The sequence below is a fragment of the Perca flavescens genome, chromosome 23 (genome assembly GCF_004354835.1).
Source record: "Perca flavescens isolate YP-PL-M2 chromosome 23, PFLA_1.0, whole genome shotgun sequence".
Taxonomy (NCBI): domain Eukaryota; kingdom Metazoa; phylum Chordata; class Actinopteri; order Perciformes; family Percidae; genus Perca; species Perca flavescens.
This window is the reverse complement of record NC_041353.1, coordinates 21716538-21735637: the sequence shown is the minus strand read 5'-3', so window position 1 is coordinate 21735637 and position 19100 is coordinate 21716538. Positions and strand designations below refer to the sequence as shown.

The 19100-nt window shown below is 40.5% G+C and overlaps 1 protein-coding gene across 8 annotated transcripts in view; it reads right to left on the bottom strand.

Moving 5' to 3' along the window:
- osbpl8 (oxysterol binding protein-like 8) overlaps positions 1 to 19100 on the bottom strand; it is a 94194-nt gene that overhangs the window by 9986 nt on the left and 65108 nt on the right. For all 8 annotated transcript variants that reach the window (XM_028571020.1, XM_028571021.1, XM_028571026.1 and 5 more), the window contains 8 exons: positions 7908 to 7981; positions 6659 to 6739; positions 6111 to 6212; positions 5780 to 5983; positions 3744 to 3828; positions 1424 to 1589; positions 1096 to 1321; positions 400 to 584 (listed from right to left, as the gene is read on the bottom strand). In XM_028571020.1, the coding sequence (XP_028426821.1) occupies positions 400 to 584; positions 1096 to 1321; positions 1424 to 1589; positions 3744 to 3828; positions 5780 to 5983; positions 6111 to 6212; positions 6659 to 6739; positions 7908 to 7981 (1123 nt within the window). The remainder of the gene's footprint in view (positions 1 to 399; positions 585 to 1095; positions 1322 to 1423; positions 1590 to 3743; positions 3829 to 5779; positions 5984 to 6110; positions 6213 to 6658; positions 6740 to 7907; positions 7982 to 19100) is intronic.

Genomic DNA, 19100 nt, shown 5'->3' with positions numbered 1-19100 from the left:
TCTATAACACATGCTGTTTAATTCAGAGGGTATAACTCTGTGCAATCTGTGTAAAATGATCTTGAATATCTCACAGTCTTTCTCTACTTGTCACTGTGCACTAAAGTACCCACAGAACTTCTTCACAGTAAGCGAAGACGCCCTGAATATGCTTTCTTCTGACAGTCTGACGCATTCAATGGAAGTGTCCATATGTCACATTTAATAGAACAATCAGTCACTCAACTTCAACTATTGACATTACAAACACCAAATAATCACTGGTAAATTAGTGAAAATAAACCAAGATATGTATTCTCATGTTTAATACTAAATAAAAACAACAAGATTTTTTTTCTATAATTTCTATTCCTTTAAAAAGTCTTTGGGGCAAACAGAAAGTGAGAGGTAATGGCTTACTCTGACAGGAAGTCTGCGTGGTAGTAGTAGTCAGAGAGTTTGTCCAGAAAGGACCTTGGCTCCAGGATGAAGGTGGGTAACACCACCTTGGACAGATCCATGCCAGGTCGCACCTGCTTCAGCAGAGTCCAGATCAGAGATTTATTCTCCTCAGATACCGTCTCTGTCTGGGCTGCCTCGCCAGCCTGGAGAAGAAGACACACACACACACACAAGGGAAGACAAGTTATGCATTTGTCCTACATGTAGCCTGCAATAATACTGCAGACCTCTTAAAATGCTCAGAAACATTCACATTGCTTAAACGTTTTTTGTGACTGTTTGTGCAACTGGTTTGCAAAATGAGGATTTAATTAGCGCCTAACTATAAACATTTTGCCTCTGCTTCAGTAGGTGTTTAATTAGTAAGCTGTCAAGATCCTTGCAGTCTCTTGCACGCACGCACGCACACGCACACCAAACCCACACAGATCAAAGCCTGTTCATGTTCTAGCTTTCCTAATAGCCGCAGCAGAGGAGCATGCTAATTTCTCCTCATTATGCAAGAAACTTTATAACAAAATAGCTTTTAGCTGAAGTTTTAATTTAAGTGAAAGATCAAAAAGAAATCCTATGAGAATAGGGTGTAATGCTGCAATCTCACTTGATCTACATTTCTTATTAAAAGCTCTGTATGAAAACCTCTTTGTCCCCTACCTCTCCAAGTTCCTCATGGGACTGCTCCAGGTACGGGGTTTCCCGCAGATGTTCATTAGGGTCCATGTCGAGGTACGAGTCGTCTTGACGCTCTGACGTGTCGCTGTCGCTCTCCTCACTCTTCTCCAGGCCTTCTGGGTCCGACTCCTCGTGGTCCTGTTCACCCTCCCGGTCTGACTTGTCTGAGTACAGGTCTGGGTCTTTCAAATGGTCACTGTCGTTGAACCTGGAGTATGGGCGGATCGGGTGGTAAGACTGAGAATTGGCTGGTAGCTTAAAGGTTTAGGGGAGTAATGGAGTTGTAGCTTTGGTTTTATTTCCTACTCACTGGAAACCATGGATGTTGTGGGCTCTGAGGAGGCTGTAGAAATTGATGGAGTGTTCTCCGCCAGTGGCTACTGTGCTCATGTCCTCTTTCCCCTCGCGGATCATGGTCCTCTTCAGCAGGCTGGAGCACTTCAGGGCCAGCTCCAAGGCGTCCATCCAACATCGACCTGGGGAGGAGATTCAGACTGATCAGGAAACTCGCTGACATGCAGCATTTATTTTCAGGCTTTGCTGTTAGTTCATCATCCTTCTATTAATATTGAGCAAAAAGGTTTTGATAAATAATTGTGGCTCTTGTTCCCACAATCACCCCTGGTCCCATTCCAGGATTGGTTCAAGACATGCAGTATTCTAAAATCCTTCTCAATTTGACATTTATATCATTATAGATGGCAAACTATATTGCAAATGCAATGAAAACCAGAAAGGACTGAATTTTACTCAGAAATGAAAGCAAAATTGTTGGATGAAAGCTTGCTTGGACTTGTTTTTTGATGGAACTTAAATGAAACATAAACTTTAATAGCAAGTGATTTTGGTACCTAGTTGACTATTCCAGAACCACGGAGAGAGACTCAGACAAGGAGAGACGAGATTGGAGGTTTCAGCACCATGGACAGAGACAAGATGGGAATTCACTAGTTCACCATTCATGTAGACAACTCTGTGTAATGGTTTATACCAGGGCTTCTCAAACATTTCTGTTTCTTCCCCCTTTAGAAGCCCCAAAGAAAAAAAACATGTCCCACACCTCCATGTGACTGTTGCGATTTTTATTAGCCATTATCATATTCTTAGAAGCATCATGATTCTCTCTTGAAAGAGTATGGCGGGTGCAGAAAAGTAAATAATCAAACATTTTAACCCCAACCCCACCCCCCAACCAGCTGCCGCTGTTTAGAGGCGGAGCTCTCAGGATTGCTGCTGATAAACCTGAGATTGCAGATCCCCCGGGCACCTTCATGTCAGCATACACAGACAAAAAAGATGAGAAGGTGAGTCTGCATTGTACATTGTAGAGAATACAGATTTAAAGCATATGGTCTGTAAATTGAGCCTCACTGCAATGTGTATAACCCACAATGCTTGGTCTGGTGCATTTTAATCACTTTTGTCTGCCCTGTGGGTGTGTGTGTGTGTGTGTGTGTGTGTGTGTGTGTATATATATATATATATATATATATATATATATATATATATATATATATATATATATATATATATATATATATATATATATATATATTCCTACCCCTACAGGCAAAGTTGAAACAATTAAAAAAGATACAGGTTAGGAAGACTTCTAGGATTGCTCCATTGACGATGGAAATTCTGCCGGATTTAATTCATTTAGGTCGGATATCCGTTGCCTTGGGCTTCCTTTGGTCCCTTTTTTAGCGATCTTAGTGCACGGCGTGAAGCACATGGCGCAGGTGCGTTTAGAGCGTGTCCAAATCCACTTTTGCTAGTTTGATGGGGGAAAAAAGGGTCTGTGCGCCTAAACTAGCAAAGACCCTTAGGTCGTGCTTTGCGCTGCCAGCACCGGGTGCAAGATAGGGCCCTTTGTGTTAAACTCCGGTGGATTTCTGAAGACTATGGTTAACTGCTCCTCAGATCTCTGCAGGGTAAATCCAGACAGCTAGCTAGACTATCTGTCCAATCTGAGTTTTCTGTTGCAAGACTAAAACAACTTTTAAACATACACGTTCCACCAAAAAAAGTTCCTTCCCGAGGCTATTTTGCAGAGGCACCATGGCTTCTCTTGGTGCCTAGCACCGCCCAAGACGATTGTGATTGGTTTAAAGAAATGCCACGGCGCTGTGGAGGAAGGTCTGGCAAAGTGAGACTAGCAAGACAGCCATGCCAGCATCAGAGCACTCTGCTGACTGTCCCTACATGAATCATATCTGTTTTGGTTTAGTTCCACTCATTTCGGCTGTCCAAATGACCTAGAAAACACCTGCTTACTCTGTAGATGTGTCAGTATTGTTTTCCGATGCCCATGTGAATATCTGATATTTCCCCACCAATATCGGCATATAAAAAGCTGTAAAACAGGTCAGGTAGGTCAGACATGCCTATATTAACATAATGAAGTGGTTTAAAATAACAAGGATTAGGAATAGTGTCACTCCCACACATGACAAAATACTGAAAGTAAAAGTAGTTGTAGTTTTGAACCAATACTGATCTTGCTTTCAATGATGTAGCTGATAACAATGTGTTGCTAATTTATGGATTTATTTCTATTATTTAATGTAAGCTGCTACTGACAAGACTCAGACAAATAACTGAAGTGTGAGTGACAGCCTGTCTCTTACCATCAGACTCAGAGGCAGCACGGCAGATGAGGTGGCTGCTGGGTAATGGCTGAGTGATGGAGCCAACGGCTTCTCCTTTAGGACCCTGACGACAACAGGAAATACACATCAGTCAATGTCTTGATTGGTCTATTAGTCATTTTGATCTTTGTCTCTTTTCATTTGAGACGGTTTTTATGAGTTCCTCTGTGGTTGCGTCGTTTCACCTGCAGAGTTTGTGTTTCTGTTGTCAGTTCTTCATCATTTATATGTGCAAATAGAGGAAATCTCAACCCCTCGAGTATGTCATTATGCAAATGAACTATGAGAGGGGACATAAGCTGAATGAGTGAAGTGTTTATTTCAGAAGTGAAGAGGACGATGGGGAGAGCAGAAGGCTTTAATCTAAAATACAGATCACCAATTGTGATTCAAGCCTTTTCAAAGCACCAAAAAAAGGGCAAACACATGCAAAGTGAGGTCAGTGATGAATACCAAATCACAGATGGAGTGCACGACTGAACACAGCCGAAAACAAAGGAACTAGTGAAAAACGTGTGCTGCCAAATATCAAAATTGCTGGCTGGATGTATAATTTTGTGTCTGTCCTAAATAAAACAAACATGAGCTCCTAATTATACAGCTAGCATCTACATCGGTTTAACCATTTAAAGTGTAGTGGATAAAGGACTTTGTAATGAAAGACCTTCCCCCCTTATTATCTCTGGAGAGCAAAACAGGCTGCATTTAAATTCACCCTGCATAATGAGCCTTTGGCAGTATTCTCCTTCTCTAGCTTTCCACTGATCAATCTATTATTAATTATAAAAATAATGGGTAATAATATGTGGCATATTTAAAGGAATAGTTCAACATATTGGGAAATACACTCATCAGCTGAGAGTTAGTATGTATGTTTGTATTTAACTTTGTCATGTATAAAGCTGAAGCCAGCAGCCGCTTATCTTATCTTAGCTTAGCATACACTGCAGCAAGACTTGAAACGGGGAGACAGCTAGCCTGGCTCTGTCCAAACGTAGCAAAATCCAAAGACAAAACATTGTGGTTTTAAAAGTTATGTACAGGACTATTTCCTCCAGGAAGTAACCTGGCCAATACATAGTCTGGCACATAACCCCCATAAAACTCTAAATTGTCATTATTACACTTTGGTTTTTATACAGATAAAAAAACAAAACAATATATAATGTGGAAGTTGGTGATGGTAGGTGGATTTTGTTACCTTTGGAGAACAACATTTCAGAATTCAGAGATCTGCGTTAGACTTTCTCATATTTGTCCAAAGAAGCACAAAGGAGCATTTCCAAACATGTGCAGCAAAACAGTATGTGAGCTAAAAGCTGATATTAAATTAGGAATTAGAGGAAGAGAGAGTAAAACTACTGTAGTTTCGTGATATAAAGTTGGAATCGGATATAAGGGGCAACTTTTACATAACTGAACATAGTGTGTGGCCTGTGGAATTAGGCCACACAGCGTATGGTAGAGGAAGAGAAGTTTTAATGAAGTGTTCTTTTTCCAGTGGTGAAAACTCTCCTTAATGTTACCATTAATACTCAGGCAGAGCATTCTTTCAGTGAGCCAGATTTCACTCACCACTTGCTTCCTTTTTGCATTAACTATTTTTTTGATGCTTCACAGTTTTTTTCATTTATTCATAGCAGTAGCTTGGACTCTGTTCAATGGCTGACACTTTTATTCTTTTTGGTCCAGAGACTACCTTTTAAACAACTAGTAGTAGTTTGAGGTTTCCATGACTTCTCTGCCTCTAATGATGAGTCAGATCGCTTGCATTGCTTGTAGATATTTGTTCTTATTTGTTTGTTGATTTCAGGTGTCTGGTTTTCTCTACTAGTGAAGTTGTGGAATACATTTTTGGATGTTCTTGGGATATTTGCTATTTGTAAAATTCCCTGATATATTCCAATTTGCCCAGAGGACTTCTCCTATCCCCCAATTTCCCCAGCCTGGAACATGCTCTCTAAATGCTCCACAGTGCTCCTGAGAGTCACTGCTGGCTGCGAATCCTGTATCACCTTGACGGCCCAGATGGACTGCTCCAGCGGGTGGAAGAGCTTGAAGCAGAAGCCGTCCTTCTTAGAAGGCCTCTCGATGAGCTCGCAGGCGTTGAGCAGCACCGTTCCCACCCACTGGCCGTTTTTGTGGGTTTTATAGATGAGCAGGACGCCTGGTTTCAGCACACACCACAGCTTGGTCCAGCTCTTCAGAGTGCCACGGATCTGGATCAAATACAGATAACTGTCAGTTAAGTTAACCTTCAAATTAGGCAAGACAGGAATGCATTTAATAGTATAATTATATAATAGCATATTGTACAATCAAGAAATGCAAAGATGCTCCCCCCACCTTTAGCCAGTCGGCCATGACGATGACAGAGGGATCAGTGATGGTGCTGAGCAGCTCCTTGGTTGCCCTCTTCTTTTCTTCCCTATAGTTTTTCTTCTGCACCTACACGGAGCACAGAGAGAAGGATAATAGCTAAGAATACAATTTACACAAGAGTGAATGTTAATATACCACACTTGCTTTCTCGCTGAATCCCATTTGGCAGGAAATAATAAAAGTGGAATGACACTCCGGTGTGTTCCTGTTACATAACAGCTGGTACCTTCTGACTGTAGAGTGAGGTATCTGCTGCATTTTGCCTAGCCTGTATTGTGGTGACATTGGTGCACAATATGAAAATTCAGCCTATATAATATACAGTATTTCATGCATATTGACTATTGACTCCAATGACACAAGTTAACACAGTGTGAAACGACGTGCACAGCATGCATCAGCGATTAAATGTAACTCCATATAAAAGGTATCTTTAACACTCATTATGCCGGCCTTCAGAATTAGTGTCCAGATACACAAAACCTGACTATAGGCTGATTTAGCTCACTTACCTTGAGGGACTCTTTCTTGGTGAGCTTTCCTCCGGATGTCGACACATCCTTGTCTGAGCCATTGTACAGCTTTGTTTCAGACTGAACACACAGGGAGGGGTGGGGGTTGGGGGGGGGGACATCAATATCTCTATTATTTCTCAACTTAATATCTTCAAATATTAAATATATATCTCGCATTTGTTCATCAGCCATGTTGAGCTGCTGCTCAATCATTGTCAGTCAAGTCGTACACTAAATAACTTAAATATAATCTTGCCGACAAAGTGTTCCCTCTTCATGACTAATCCATTACCGCCAATAAAACTATCAACCGAGTCTACTGAAATGACATTACGTATTGCTTTCTCTTTCCCCTCGAGTTTGTTTGTTTTGCTGGTAGCCCAAACTTAGTTCAGTAAGCAGAATGAAGCCTATAAATGCCAGTGCACGTGTGTCTCTGCCAGCTCCTTTCACAAGCCAATTGGAGCGATTTACAGTGGACAGACACTGGGGGTGTGACCTAAAGATGGGCTACTTAATCTCTTAAATGGCCGCAGGCAGGGTTAGACAAAGGTTAAAAAGGTACACGGTAATAAGCGCCAAAGCTAAAATCTTCTCTCTCAAATCCTTCTTCTATTTTGTATTGCCACACAGAGTTTCCTTTGGCTGATACTGCTTGTATTGCTGTGAAGATTGATGGAAACATGGCCTAGGCTCAATTCTGCTTTTCCATAGCTTTTCTAAAATGGTGTTGCTGTTGATAGAAGAATCTAAAGACTGAAAAAAAAGAAATAATCTCGTCTTGGTTTTGGGAAGCCTTGCTGACAGACGACAGCTTTTGGTTCTCTGATATGCTGATCCTGTTACATGTCTTCATACTTCACAACATCATAACACATTTTTAATAGGATTCCTGTGTGATGAAAGCGTCTTTGCTGTGCCTCAGAAGGAGACTCAGACACCCACACTTGCACTGACAAATATATTTGATTGTGGAACTCGACAGATACACTACAGTAGACGGGCCTCCCCCACGCTGAGCTCACTTGAAAGCAGTATGAATTGTAGTTGATAAATGTTGGATGTGTGTACAGTATATGATGAGTGTGAGTCATCTCAATGTGGGCTATCTCACGCCTGAGGCAAGACTGGGGAAGGAAAGAAGAAAAACATGCAGTAATTCCCATATTCTCTGGTCAACACACGCACCCAATTGCTCCTACCCTTCCATTGTAAAACATCAACTCAGCGGAGTGATTTTTCATACCTTGCTCTTAGATATGGAATGTGAGTCCTCTTTCAAAGGCAGAGGCAAGAGGTCCTCCTTCCCTCTCTCGAAACCTGTAACAAAAAAACACAACAGCATAAAGGCATGTTTAGTCCACCATCATTCTCCAGGTAACCTATGGTATCCCATTTTCAGTAGACAACCAATTACTGTAAATTCAGGCAGACCCAGTGCTATGGGCAAGCACTGGGCATATCTACAAGAGCACAGATTCTTCATAGATCTAGCCTCTTAATTTTGCTCTCAAAGTGCACCAGACTGATCGCAAAATTTACTAGAGGTGTAACGCTGCATCAATCTAGAAAGATATATCATTTCAATGATCAATGGTCCAAAATCATCAATGCAAAGTGAATATATCGATACATATTATCATCTTACCCGACACCGGATAAGCGGACGAAGATGGATGGATGGATGGATATTATCATCTTTGAAATTCACACTTTATATTTTTTCTTTTTATTAAGGGACTAGTTTGTTTTTGTCATTTAAATGTCTGGAAGAGCTCAGTAAAATAAAAGTCAAATTATATTTGAGTTGATGTTTGTGAGTTGATATAAATGTAACCGATTGTGGGCATATAACATCTCATATCATATACTGTATGTATAGTGTGATAAAACTTTTATTTCCACCCCTGATATTTATATTAAATAGGTTTTATGTTACTTTTTCAAACAGAAACAAAACAGAAACAATCATGCTTTTAAAGCCTTTTAAAGAAAACAAAAATGATCCCTCTAGCTTTCATCAGCAAGATCAACCGGCCATAGACTTTTTTCAGACATGTTGACATGTTATAGTAGGAAAAGCACAGGTGTATCCAAACCATTAATGATGGCTGCATTCCACTTAGGAGAGGCCCTGGTATTGTGCATGCTGACTCACTGAAATAGCTTACTGGAAGACCATCGTTAAGGTTACCAGTTTCAGCTGTGCTTTTTATACTATGACAAGTCAAAATGTCTGCTGTGAAAAAGGTCCATTGGATATCAAATGTGTTTGAAAGCACTTGCGGGGCTTCCAAGTCGAAATGTCTGAGTATGCAAATGGGATCTCCATCAAAAGCAACTGGAAGCAAGTCAGTGAGGCCACAGAATATGGATGGCAACAAGCTGCTGCTGCTGCCAAGTCCCTAATCTGAACTGAGCTCAAACGTTACATAAGTTAGCTGGCTGAAAGAGGTTCCCTGTTTTAATCCAAAGTTTGTCTGGGACAATGCGGGGGTGGAAAGCGGGAAACAAAGAAACGTCATTTGAACACTCAACTACCAACTGCTCACTCAGTGAAGTTAATGGAGTGAATGTGTATTTCTATAAATATAAAATAGGGGAATAATGAATAAGTATGTGAATGTAGTTGATATAGTCAATATAGTGTGTCATGACAAACCTAAGCAAACGCAGATTTGCTGTTCTTTGTTTGAGCACCACCTTAGGATTTAGATCTTTATTAGTGAGCCAGTGTGTAACCAATGAGTCAGCAGCAGATTCCCCACTGAGATCCTAGCAGCTGGTGACACTGGTGGTCTCAAGGGCACACCGAGCCTGTAAATATTTGATAGTTTCCGTCTCCTATCCACAGGCCATCAGTATTCAGCCATGAGAAGGAAGGAAGCACCGCTGAGTTTCAATACCACATGAGGTGTTTATCATTTGGAAAACAGTCACATCTTATTTGACTAGCCATTTGATTTAATAAAACAGCTGCGTGACTGTAGTTATGGCAAAATAGGCATCCTTATTGTGTATTCTGCAGACAACTTGACTCAGAGATAACCCAAGTTTCAAACTCCAGACTTGAAAACAATATGATGTTCAGTGCATTACAGGAGTGGTTTTGTGCATCGTATCCATTTTTTATTAACCTGCCTCTTCTACCATTCTTCAATTTACAGTAATGCCTTTTAACCCTCTACAAACAAGTGTTCCTTAGTGTTTTTTGGGGGGTTTGTGTATGTTGAACTAACTTGAAACGCAACATACAATGATACTAAGTGAATACCTCTTGGCAATGACAAACGGTGCATTGGGCCACCAAAAAACTAAAAATTAGCAAGAGCAAGAGTCAGCATACATGCTGGCATGTCTTGCTTGAGAGCACTTCAGATAGTTGAATGATTGGTGCTATGAAGGGATGAAACTAAGCACTTTTTAGATCCTTCTGCTTTTTTATGCCAACCTTTATGCATGACATTAAAAGGAAATGAGAAACAGGTTCTTTTCATTTAGCTGACTGCATTCAACATCGGTGCTACAGTGTTTAAATTAGCTAAAGCTCCAATTAGGACAACCATAGCAATACACATCAAGAAATAAAGAAATGCAGATGTCTTTATTTGCCTTACGTGTGCTGCCTTTGTTTTAATGCAGATCTAGTTTCACTGGTACATTACATGTCCCATCGGACCATCTGTGCCCACTTGACAGGCACATCTTCATGCCACCTTCAGCTGGAAAACTACTCAAGGGCAATTCACCCGCTACAGCGAAACACAAGAGGCTACATAACTCATCGTCCCCTCCCCTCAATCTAAACCTATATAGAGGAAACCGGATCATCATAATAAAATAATTAAGTTAATTAATATGTAATATAGTCAGTATAAATAAATGCATCTTCCCCTGCTCTGTTGTTTTTAAAGTAAAAGACAAGCAGATTTCTTACTGTGGCCTGCTCCTTCCTATATCAAGAGCAGTGCTTACACCACAGTCATTTATACAAGAATCATTGAAAGTGCTCATATTATGCTCAATTTCAGGTTCATAATTGTATTTAGAGGTTGTACCAGAATAGGTTTACATGGTTTAATTTAAAAAAAACAAAAAAAAACACCATATTTTTGTTGTAATGCACATTGCTGCAGCTCCTCTTTTCACCCTATGTGTTGAGATCTCAGTTTTAGCTACAGAGTGCAACATCTCACTTCTATTCCATCTTTGTTGGGAGTCGCACATGCTCAGTAGCTAGGTAAGGACTACTAGCCAGTCAGAAGCAGAGTATGAGGGTGTGCCCTGACAGTACCTAGGTAAGGACTACTAGCCAGTCAGAAGCAGAGTATGAGGGCATGCCCTGATAGTACCTAGGTAAGGACTACTAGCCAGTCAGAAGCAGAGTATGAGGGTGTGCCCTGACAGTACCTAGGTAAGGACTACTAGCCAGTCAGAAGCAGAGTATGAGGGCATGCCCTGATAGTACCTAGGTAAGGACTACTAGCCAGTCAGAAGCAGAGTATGAGGGCGTGCCCTGACAGTACCTAGGTAAGGACTACTAGCCAATCAGAAGCAGAGTATGAGGGTGTGCCCTGACAGTACCTAGGTAAGGACTACTAGCCAGTCAGAAGCAGAGTATGAGGGCGTGCTACACTAGCAGCTAGGCGAGCATTATAACGTGTGTTACAAAGTGACGCATGTTTGTCTCTGAAGTAAAGGCTGGACTACAACAGAGCTGTTTGGAGCGGTTTGTGAACAGTGTTTTCTGTTGGAGATGGTAAGTCCCTTTGGGTTGGACTTTGGGCCTTTTCACTTTGTAAACCTATTACATGCACAAAAAAGATATATAAAACAATAAAGGAAGGGGAAAAGCCAAAAAGCATAATATGAGCACTTTAACAGCATTTGTCCAAAATGTGTGTGTTAGAGAATGTTGGGTTAGATAAAAATATATATAGTCAATATATAATCTGAGTAAGACCTGAAACATAATTAAATCTTTCGATGTAAAAGAATAATAACTGAGTTATGAACTCACTAATTTGCATTGCAATTTTCATTTTGGGTGGAAAAACACAAGTTCATTTTTCAGTATGTCTAAAATAAGGAAGTGTGTGCAAACCTGGCCATTGCGATCAAAATATGTCTCAAGTTAGAACTATAATTTCTTAAAATGTGTTACTGGTCATTTCAGGTGTCACTTCTACTTACGGATGCCCCTTTTTGGAAGGACAATCTCCGACTAGGGCTGGGTTACGGTACTCGCTACCTTTAAGGTATCTTTTTAGGTCATCTCAAGCACTCTTCGATTCAATGTGACGTGTGATTGGCCCAATACAGCAGCAGCTAGTGGTGGAGCGGTGGAGGCATTTTACAAAACGGAATGCTTCCATTCAAATGATGGGCATCGAATCAAGTAGAAAAAAAAGGTGTCAAATAAAGAACTCCATTGGTATTGGTATAACAAAAGGATACCGTCATTTTTACGAGCCCTATCTCCGACTAAACCTTTCTTTCAATACTAGAAAAAATGTGTTTCCAAAATTATCCACCAGGATATCAGGTATCTTTCATGTGTTATCTTAATCAGAATACATTTTTGGATTACACTAAATGTTAAGGACAACGGCCAGATTTAGAAAGGGGCTTTCGGGGCGTCTCTAGCTCACCCAGTAAGAGCGTTTGCCCCATGTTGGCTGAGTCCTGCAGCGGCGCAGGTTCAAATCCGACCCGCTGCCCTTTGCTACGTGTCATCCCCCATCTCTCTCCCCCTTTCATGTCTATCCACTGTCACTGTCTATCTCACTACTACGAATAAAGGGAAAAAAAAGAAAGGGGCTCTGTACTGAGGGCTACAGAAAAATGGTGATAAGCATTTCTTCTGCTAATGACGATGGCAGAGCAGGGAAGCAATCATTGTGTGAAACCACCCGGAGATTTAAGGTAGAGTGGGTTTAAGTAGTGTGAATATCACAAGTGTTGAGCATATAATGATGTTTAAGGGTAGGAATACGCTTTTTTCTTTCTTGCAAATGATAGAAAGATTTCTCTTCACACCGTTTCCAATAAAGTTACTCTTAATTTTGTTAGCTTTTGAATTAGCCGAGTATTTACAGAGCACTTATCAAAACACTGTTAAAAAAAAGTAAAAAAATAAGTATTTTACTTTGAAAAGGAAGGCTTCAATGAATGACTTGGAGGAGCAAAGATCAGCAAGATTCTTTTAGTTTTTTGTTAACATGTCACAAAGACGATGGTGCCACTGCTAACAGATGCCACCAGGGCTGACTCGGCTCAAAACCCAGTTTCCCAGAGAGAAACTTCTCCATCTTACCCATCTGCTTTACTTTGTGTCCTGGTAGAGGTGACGGATGGATGTCTCTTTTTGCCCAAAAGGATAATGAATGCCAACTGCTTGTAATTTAAGTAAGCTGGGAAGTCAACACTGACCTTTGATGTAATGTTTTACATGTTTGGCATTGACCTGCCACTCCTATCCACCATTACCCACCCTAAGTGAGTTGTCTTTTTAATGTGAGACGGTCCTAACTAAACCCAGGATTCTGGCAAATGCTGCTATATTAAAAAACTGCAAAATGTATACTTTTAATGAAATACCCCCATCTTTGCTGCTTAATTCACAAAGTGTGGCAGAAAAAAATACCCTGTCCTGTTAGTATCCGGTCTATTCCATTCCTCTCACAACAAACGGAAATGGAAATGGCTTGAAAAGAGAAAGACTATATAATAAAAAAAAGAGCCAAGGATTGAAGATGAATGAGAATTCCAACATAAAACAAGTATATGCAATATTGCTCAGTAGACATCCTTTGGGAGATTTCAGTGGATCAAAGCAAAATAAGTAACGTACTGTATGAATCTGTTTTAATGCGCACTCTCTTTTGGATTAAATGTCTTACACAGTACCCGTGTTTTTGTCTCACTGCACACATTTATAGTACATCTTTTCAGGACAAATAAGCTAAATCTATGTGAATGCTTATGTGTGTTTGTGTGTATAGCTGAAGACTCACACCCCACTGCAGAATGACTAGACTGGCTTTAAAAAACTAGCTGCAGTGCCTTCACTCCGCATCAAAGATCATAGATAGGGAAGGGGGAGGGGGGGCAACAACTCATGACAACTAATGTCCTTTACATTGATGCTCTGCCTCACAAAATGAATGAGCATTACACCAATATGGCTTGGACTACATACGCAATAACAGAGGTGACAGAAAGGGCAAAAAAATATGTATATTAATTATCTATGAAAAGAAAATATTTGGCTAGGACTTAAGCTGTAAGCAGCAAGTAAGAATGGTCGTCTTTCTTCTTATGTTAAACACCTATTTTGTCTATGTTTGTTTCTTATTCTTTATCTCAGAAAAATATATGTTTAGGTCTACGTATGCACCAACCACCAAGGCAAATTCCCTGTGTTACATACTTGGCAATAAATCCCTCTCTGATTCTGATTCGGTCTGTTTCTGCCAGTGGAGGTACAGGTTTGGCTGAGCCAGTACCTCTGCTGGAATAAACAGAGCAACACAAGGCAAGTAAACACTGAAATAATAATGGCTCAATGTCAATTTCACCTGAAACCACCAGCAGCAGTGACGTTTTAGTCATTCAGCACCTCAACCATTAAATTATGTCATCTCATCCCAATCATGATTAAAACAAACCTGGCGCTGCCTCTCCCATCAAAAGGCGCTTTTGTTCGAGCCCATAACACTCCAAAAGGAAATGCGAAGGTTACCATGGCAACAGGTAACCTGAGGACAACAAATGGACAGAAATGCTGCGAGTCCAGTTACTCTTCAGAATACATCAATTTTAGGAAGCAAATTGCCTAAGTGTTTGTTTCCTGAGGGAAACTTGCCATGGCAACAGTGGCTCAACTATTTTGGCTCAAAAATCATGAAAACTAAAAGATGGCTGGTCCATCGAAGGAAAAAGATATAAATGGGAAAACGTCAGTGATACAGATTTTCTTATTTTAGATGTCTATTCAATTAGTAGCCTATATCAAACTCAAATGAGAATTAATGTAATATAGTACATATCAGTCGAGTATAAACAAACAGATATTTGTTGTGGAGATGTTGGTACAGGAATGTATCAATTCACTTAAAAAGGTCCAATATGTAATATATTTACTGTAATACATCCAAAAATGACGCCAATGCGTCATCAGCTATTAAGGAAACATGCTAAGTTGAAATACTATCTTTTCTGACAACAATGCTAATGCCAGTATTTTCTCCTTTTGAAATTTCTGTTCCGTGTGGCCGGGTTAGCTCAGTTGGTAGAGCAGGCGCACATATATACAAGTGTACGCCTTGATACAGAAGGTCCAGAGTTCAAGAGTCAGACCTGGACGACTTCCTGCATGTCTTTCATGCACGTCTTCCCCCTCTCTCTCCCCTTTCATATCTAGCTGTCCTTTCCATTAAAGGATGAAATGTCAAAAACAAATCTTAAAAAAGAAATATCCGTTCCGTCACAGAATTATCAACTGCCCAGTAGGACTGCCAGGTCGGGTTGCGTAAACCCAGCGTGCTACAGCTGTAACGATCAACGGAGATAAATTCTACCCAATATAAAAAAAAAAAACGGCATGTTTTTAACATGCTACCAGAGACTTAACAAACCTCGGGTAAATATTGGAGATGTATTTGAAAGATGGAGACAGCTTGGAGCCCAAAAGGACTCAGAGTTGGCTAATTTCCTCTTGAACAGGTAGCTAAGCATTAGCTTCAGGCTAATTTATCATGGCTACTAGGGATGGGCATTTTATGTCATTTCAACAATTGTGTAGCTACTCACATTGAATTATATAGCTAGAGTACCCAAGTTGGTTACTGACAAAAACAATTGAGACAAAGCAGGTAAAGTAATCCTTACTGGTACTGGCTAACGCTGCCATGCTAACCCTGCTAACTGCTAATGTTACCCGAGGACCAGGCAAGTGGGCCATGGCTGTTTACAACGTGTAGCCTCTTCAGCGGCCGTAGCAGTCAACAGTGAGTTATTTTAAGCCAAGAGAGGGGGGCTGTAAATCGAGAAGAGAGGACCGTGAGTTTGCAGTGTGTTTAGCGATTAATTCTAAAATCAATAAAGTGTGTTCAGTCGGGTGGAAAAGGAGGTTATTTTTTGCGGTTCCTACTGTAATTCTAAGCGGAAAAAGTGTGTCTGTCAGTTGGGTACAGACGGGCTTTTATGACTGTCAATATAGCCAGCAGCTAACGTTAGCTACTCTGCTGTGCTGTGGAGTAATGTCTGGCTATGTGAGACAAGCGTCTAGCAACATTGTTGTGGATGCTGCGGTCTCAGCCTGGCAACCTCCGTGAACTTCGAGTCTGGGCAGGAGGGGGTCGGGGGAGACGACTCTCTCCAATATTTTGAAATTGTACTGCAGTAACTATTTTAAACACTAGCTGTCAGTATTACATATTGCACCTTTAACCGGCAAACTCTAGTTAATACCTAAAAACAGACTGCCTTCATTCTTGCGGAATAACCTTCTTGGCAGACACAAGTCAACTATCTTGCTGCTCAGACAAATGTAGGATAACAGGATACTGCACTAAAACAGCATGCTTAAAGAAAGAATGAAGGAAAACAATCTGTTTCAAATGTCAAATATTTGACTGTAACCTCTGCAGGGCAGCATGGCATCAAGGTATCCCTGAGACTCCACATATCACAAGTTATGGAGAGGCATATTACTTCCACACTGGTGAATGTAAAATACAAGTGCACCAGAAAACTGTGGCCGTTAACCCAAACATTAAACTGCACATATTTGTGTAATCGGCATACAGAAGTCTTTACTAGAATTAACACACTCAATCTTTCAAGCACATTCCAAAAAGAAACAGCTTGCAGTCGTGTCACAAGTAAAGAGGAGGTTGGTTCTCACAGGCTATATTTTATTCTTTCTTCTTTGGATACAATAATATAATTTTTGATAGCAAGGGTAAAGGAAAAGGAGTTCTCTAGCGATTTAACATTGCATTTCCATAAAGTTGGGGGACTTGTGAGAGACTGATTTCAAAAAGAATGGTCAAAATCAAAGTGGAAGAGGCCATCTGGCTAAAACTGGCACATTTACAGAAACATTGATTAATGAGGCGTTGTCCTTAATACAAATAAAATATATACTGGATCCTAAACTACCCATAATGCAACTCTGTGTCAATTTCCATTGCCCCTGCCTGTCTGTTAGACTGTGTTCAAATAGATGCAAGTCTTTCCATTCATTTTTAGTGGGTACAGTGCGTTTAGGCTGTGGCGGTGGGACGACAGGGGGGGTGCCAAAAAACCTGCAGCGTCTGATTCAACTTTTGAAGAAACAAAACCGACGTTACCCTGCGCTAGCCAATCATGTAACCAGTGATCAGACTTAGTAGTCCATTTTAAGGAGGTGTGAGAGTCCCATACAGGAAACATCACTGCCTCTATCGCTGCCACAAGAACGTTTTAAAACACTATGAGGTTAACAACTGAAACACAAGCACTAAACTTTTTCTCTTTCTCTGTGAAATGAAATGAAATTGTAACGCAGGTTTTCTGTTATAAATGTGTACTTTCCAACCCTGATAACATCAACAGGTTTCAAAAAGCTCCTCCAGAGCCAAGGAAGACATTATACAACTGCTGGGTTGAATAGTACTCTGTGAAATTAATAAACTGACATTATGTGTAAAATTGGTGGAACTCCCCTTTTAAAAGAAAGCTTTATTTGTTATTTTAAAACATAACTGTAGATACTTTAATATCCCTTTAGGTCCTTATTATCCCACCTAAAGCACACTTCTGTTATTTGCTGCTGCACCACTTCCTCTTGGTAATCAAAACCCTAACTTATCTCAGATTATCTTCATGGTCAAAGACTCCACTGAATGTTCCAGCATGCAGTAGGCCAAGTCATGCTGACCTCAAGACGAGCCATGCTTCTAATGAATCATGCATCTAATTATCAACAAAAAGGGTACAGCTGTTTCCAAGCTCTTATTAGCTTTATAAATGCCCCATTTTCAACCTCCAAATCAATTTCCCTCTCAATTAGTCCCTGGCTACAGAGGAAGCAACAGTAAGCAACACATCCGAAAGTGCCCTGTTTACATAAAAGGGTGCATCCACTCAATATTAGGCAGACATTGCAAGAATGAACAATAAAATGTGATATTACTTTGGAATTAAGCCTCCTAGCCTTCCAACCTGTTTGTTATGCGGCCTGTCAGAGTATTGCACAAACAACCATAACAACAACTAAGATGAAGTTGCCCAATCCACATAAAAGGGTTGTACTTTTATTCTGTCTGCACACAGGAAGCTTGACAAGACAAAAGCAATTTATCTCTTGGAAGGGGTTATATTTCAAACAGGATGTGTCTGGATGAGAGAAGGGGCATTTGGCAGGTTGTATTACCGTGGTTTTGTATTGGTTTTCTAAATATAGTCCACCGGGGCTGAGTTTGTGTGCACTGCCAGATGCTGGCCTGTTTCTTGGCCTTGGTAAAGAAAGACAAGCAATGACCTGGTGTCCCATCTTTTGATATTTAAAAGAAGGCTTAAAGGTCCAATATGTAATATTTGTACTGTAATAAATCCAAAAATGACACCAATGCCTCATCAGATATTAAGGAAACATATTAAACTGAAATGAAATAAAAATACTATCTTTTCTGACAACAATGCTAATGTCAGTATTTTTTCTTTTTGAAATGTACATTCCGTGACAGAATTTCTGTTTATGTTTTGATCTGTGTGTTGTTATCAACGGCCCAGTTTGACAGGCAGGCCGGGTAGCCAGATATACCTGTAAAAACGTAAACCCAGCACGCTACAGCTGTAACGGTAGTACAGCCATGAAAGCAGCAAACAAACGAACAGGATCAACGGAGATAGATTCTACATGACATAAAAAAAGAAAACAGCATGTTTCTAACAGTTGCGTGACCAGAGACGTAACAACCCCCTGGTAAATATTGGAGATGTATTTGAAAGATGGAGACAGCTTAGATCCCAAAAGGACGCAGAGTTGGCTTATTTTCTCCTGAACAGGTAAGCATTAGCTTCAGGCTAATTTATCACAGCTACTAGAGACGGGCATTTTTTGTCATTTCAACATTTGTGTTCTCACATTGAATTATATAGCTAGAGTACCCGAGTTGGTTACTCGCAAAAACAATTGAGACATAGCCAGTAAAGTGATCCCGACTGGTCCTGGCTAACGCTGCCATGCTAACCCTGCTAACTGTTAACGTTACCGGGAGGACCAGGCAAGCAGCCCATGGCTGTTTACAACGTGCAGCCTCTTCAGCGGTTGGAGCCGACAACGGTGAGTTATTTTAAACCACGAGAGGGGGGCTGTAAATCGGAAAGAGAGGACTGTGAGTTTGCAGTGTGTTTAGCGATTGTTGCCGTAATTCTAAGCCAAAGAAGT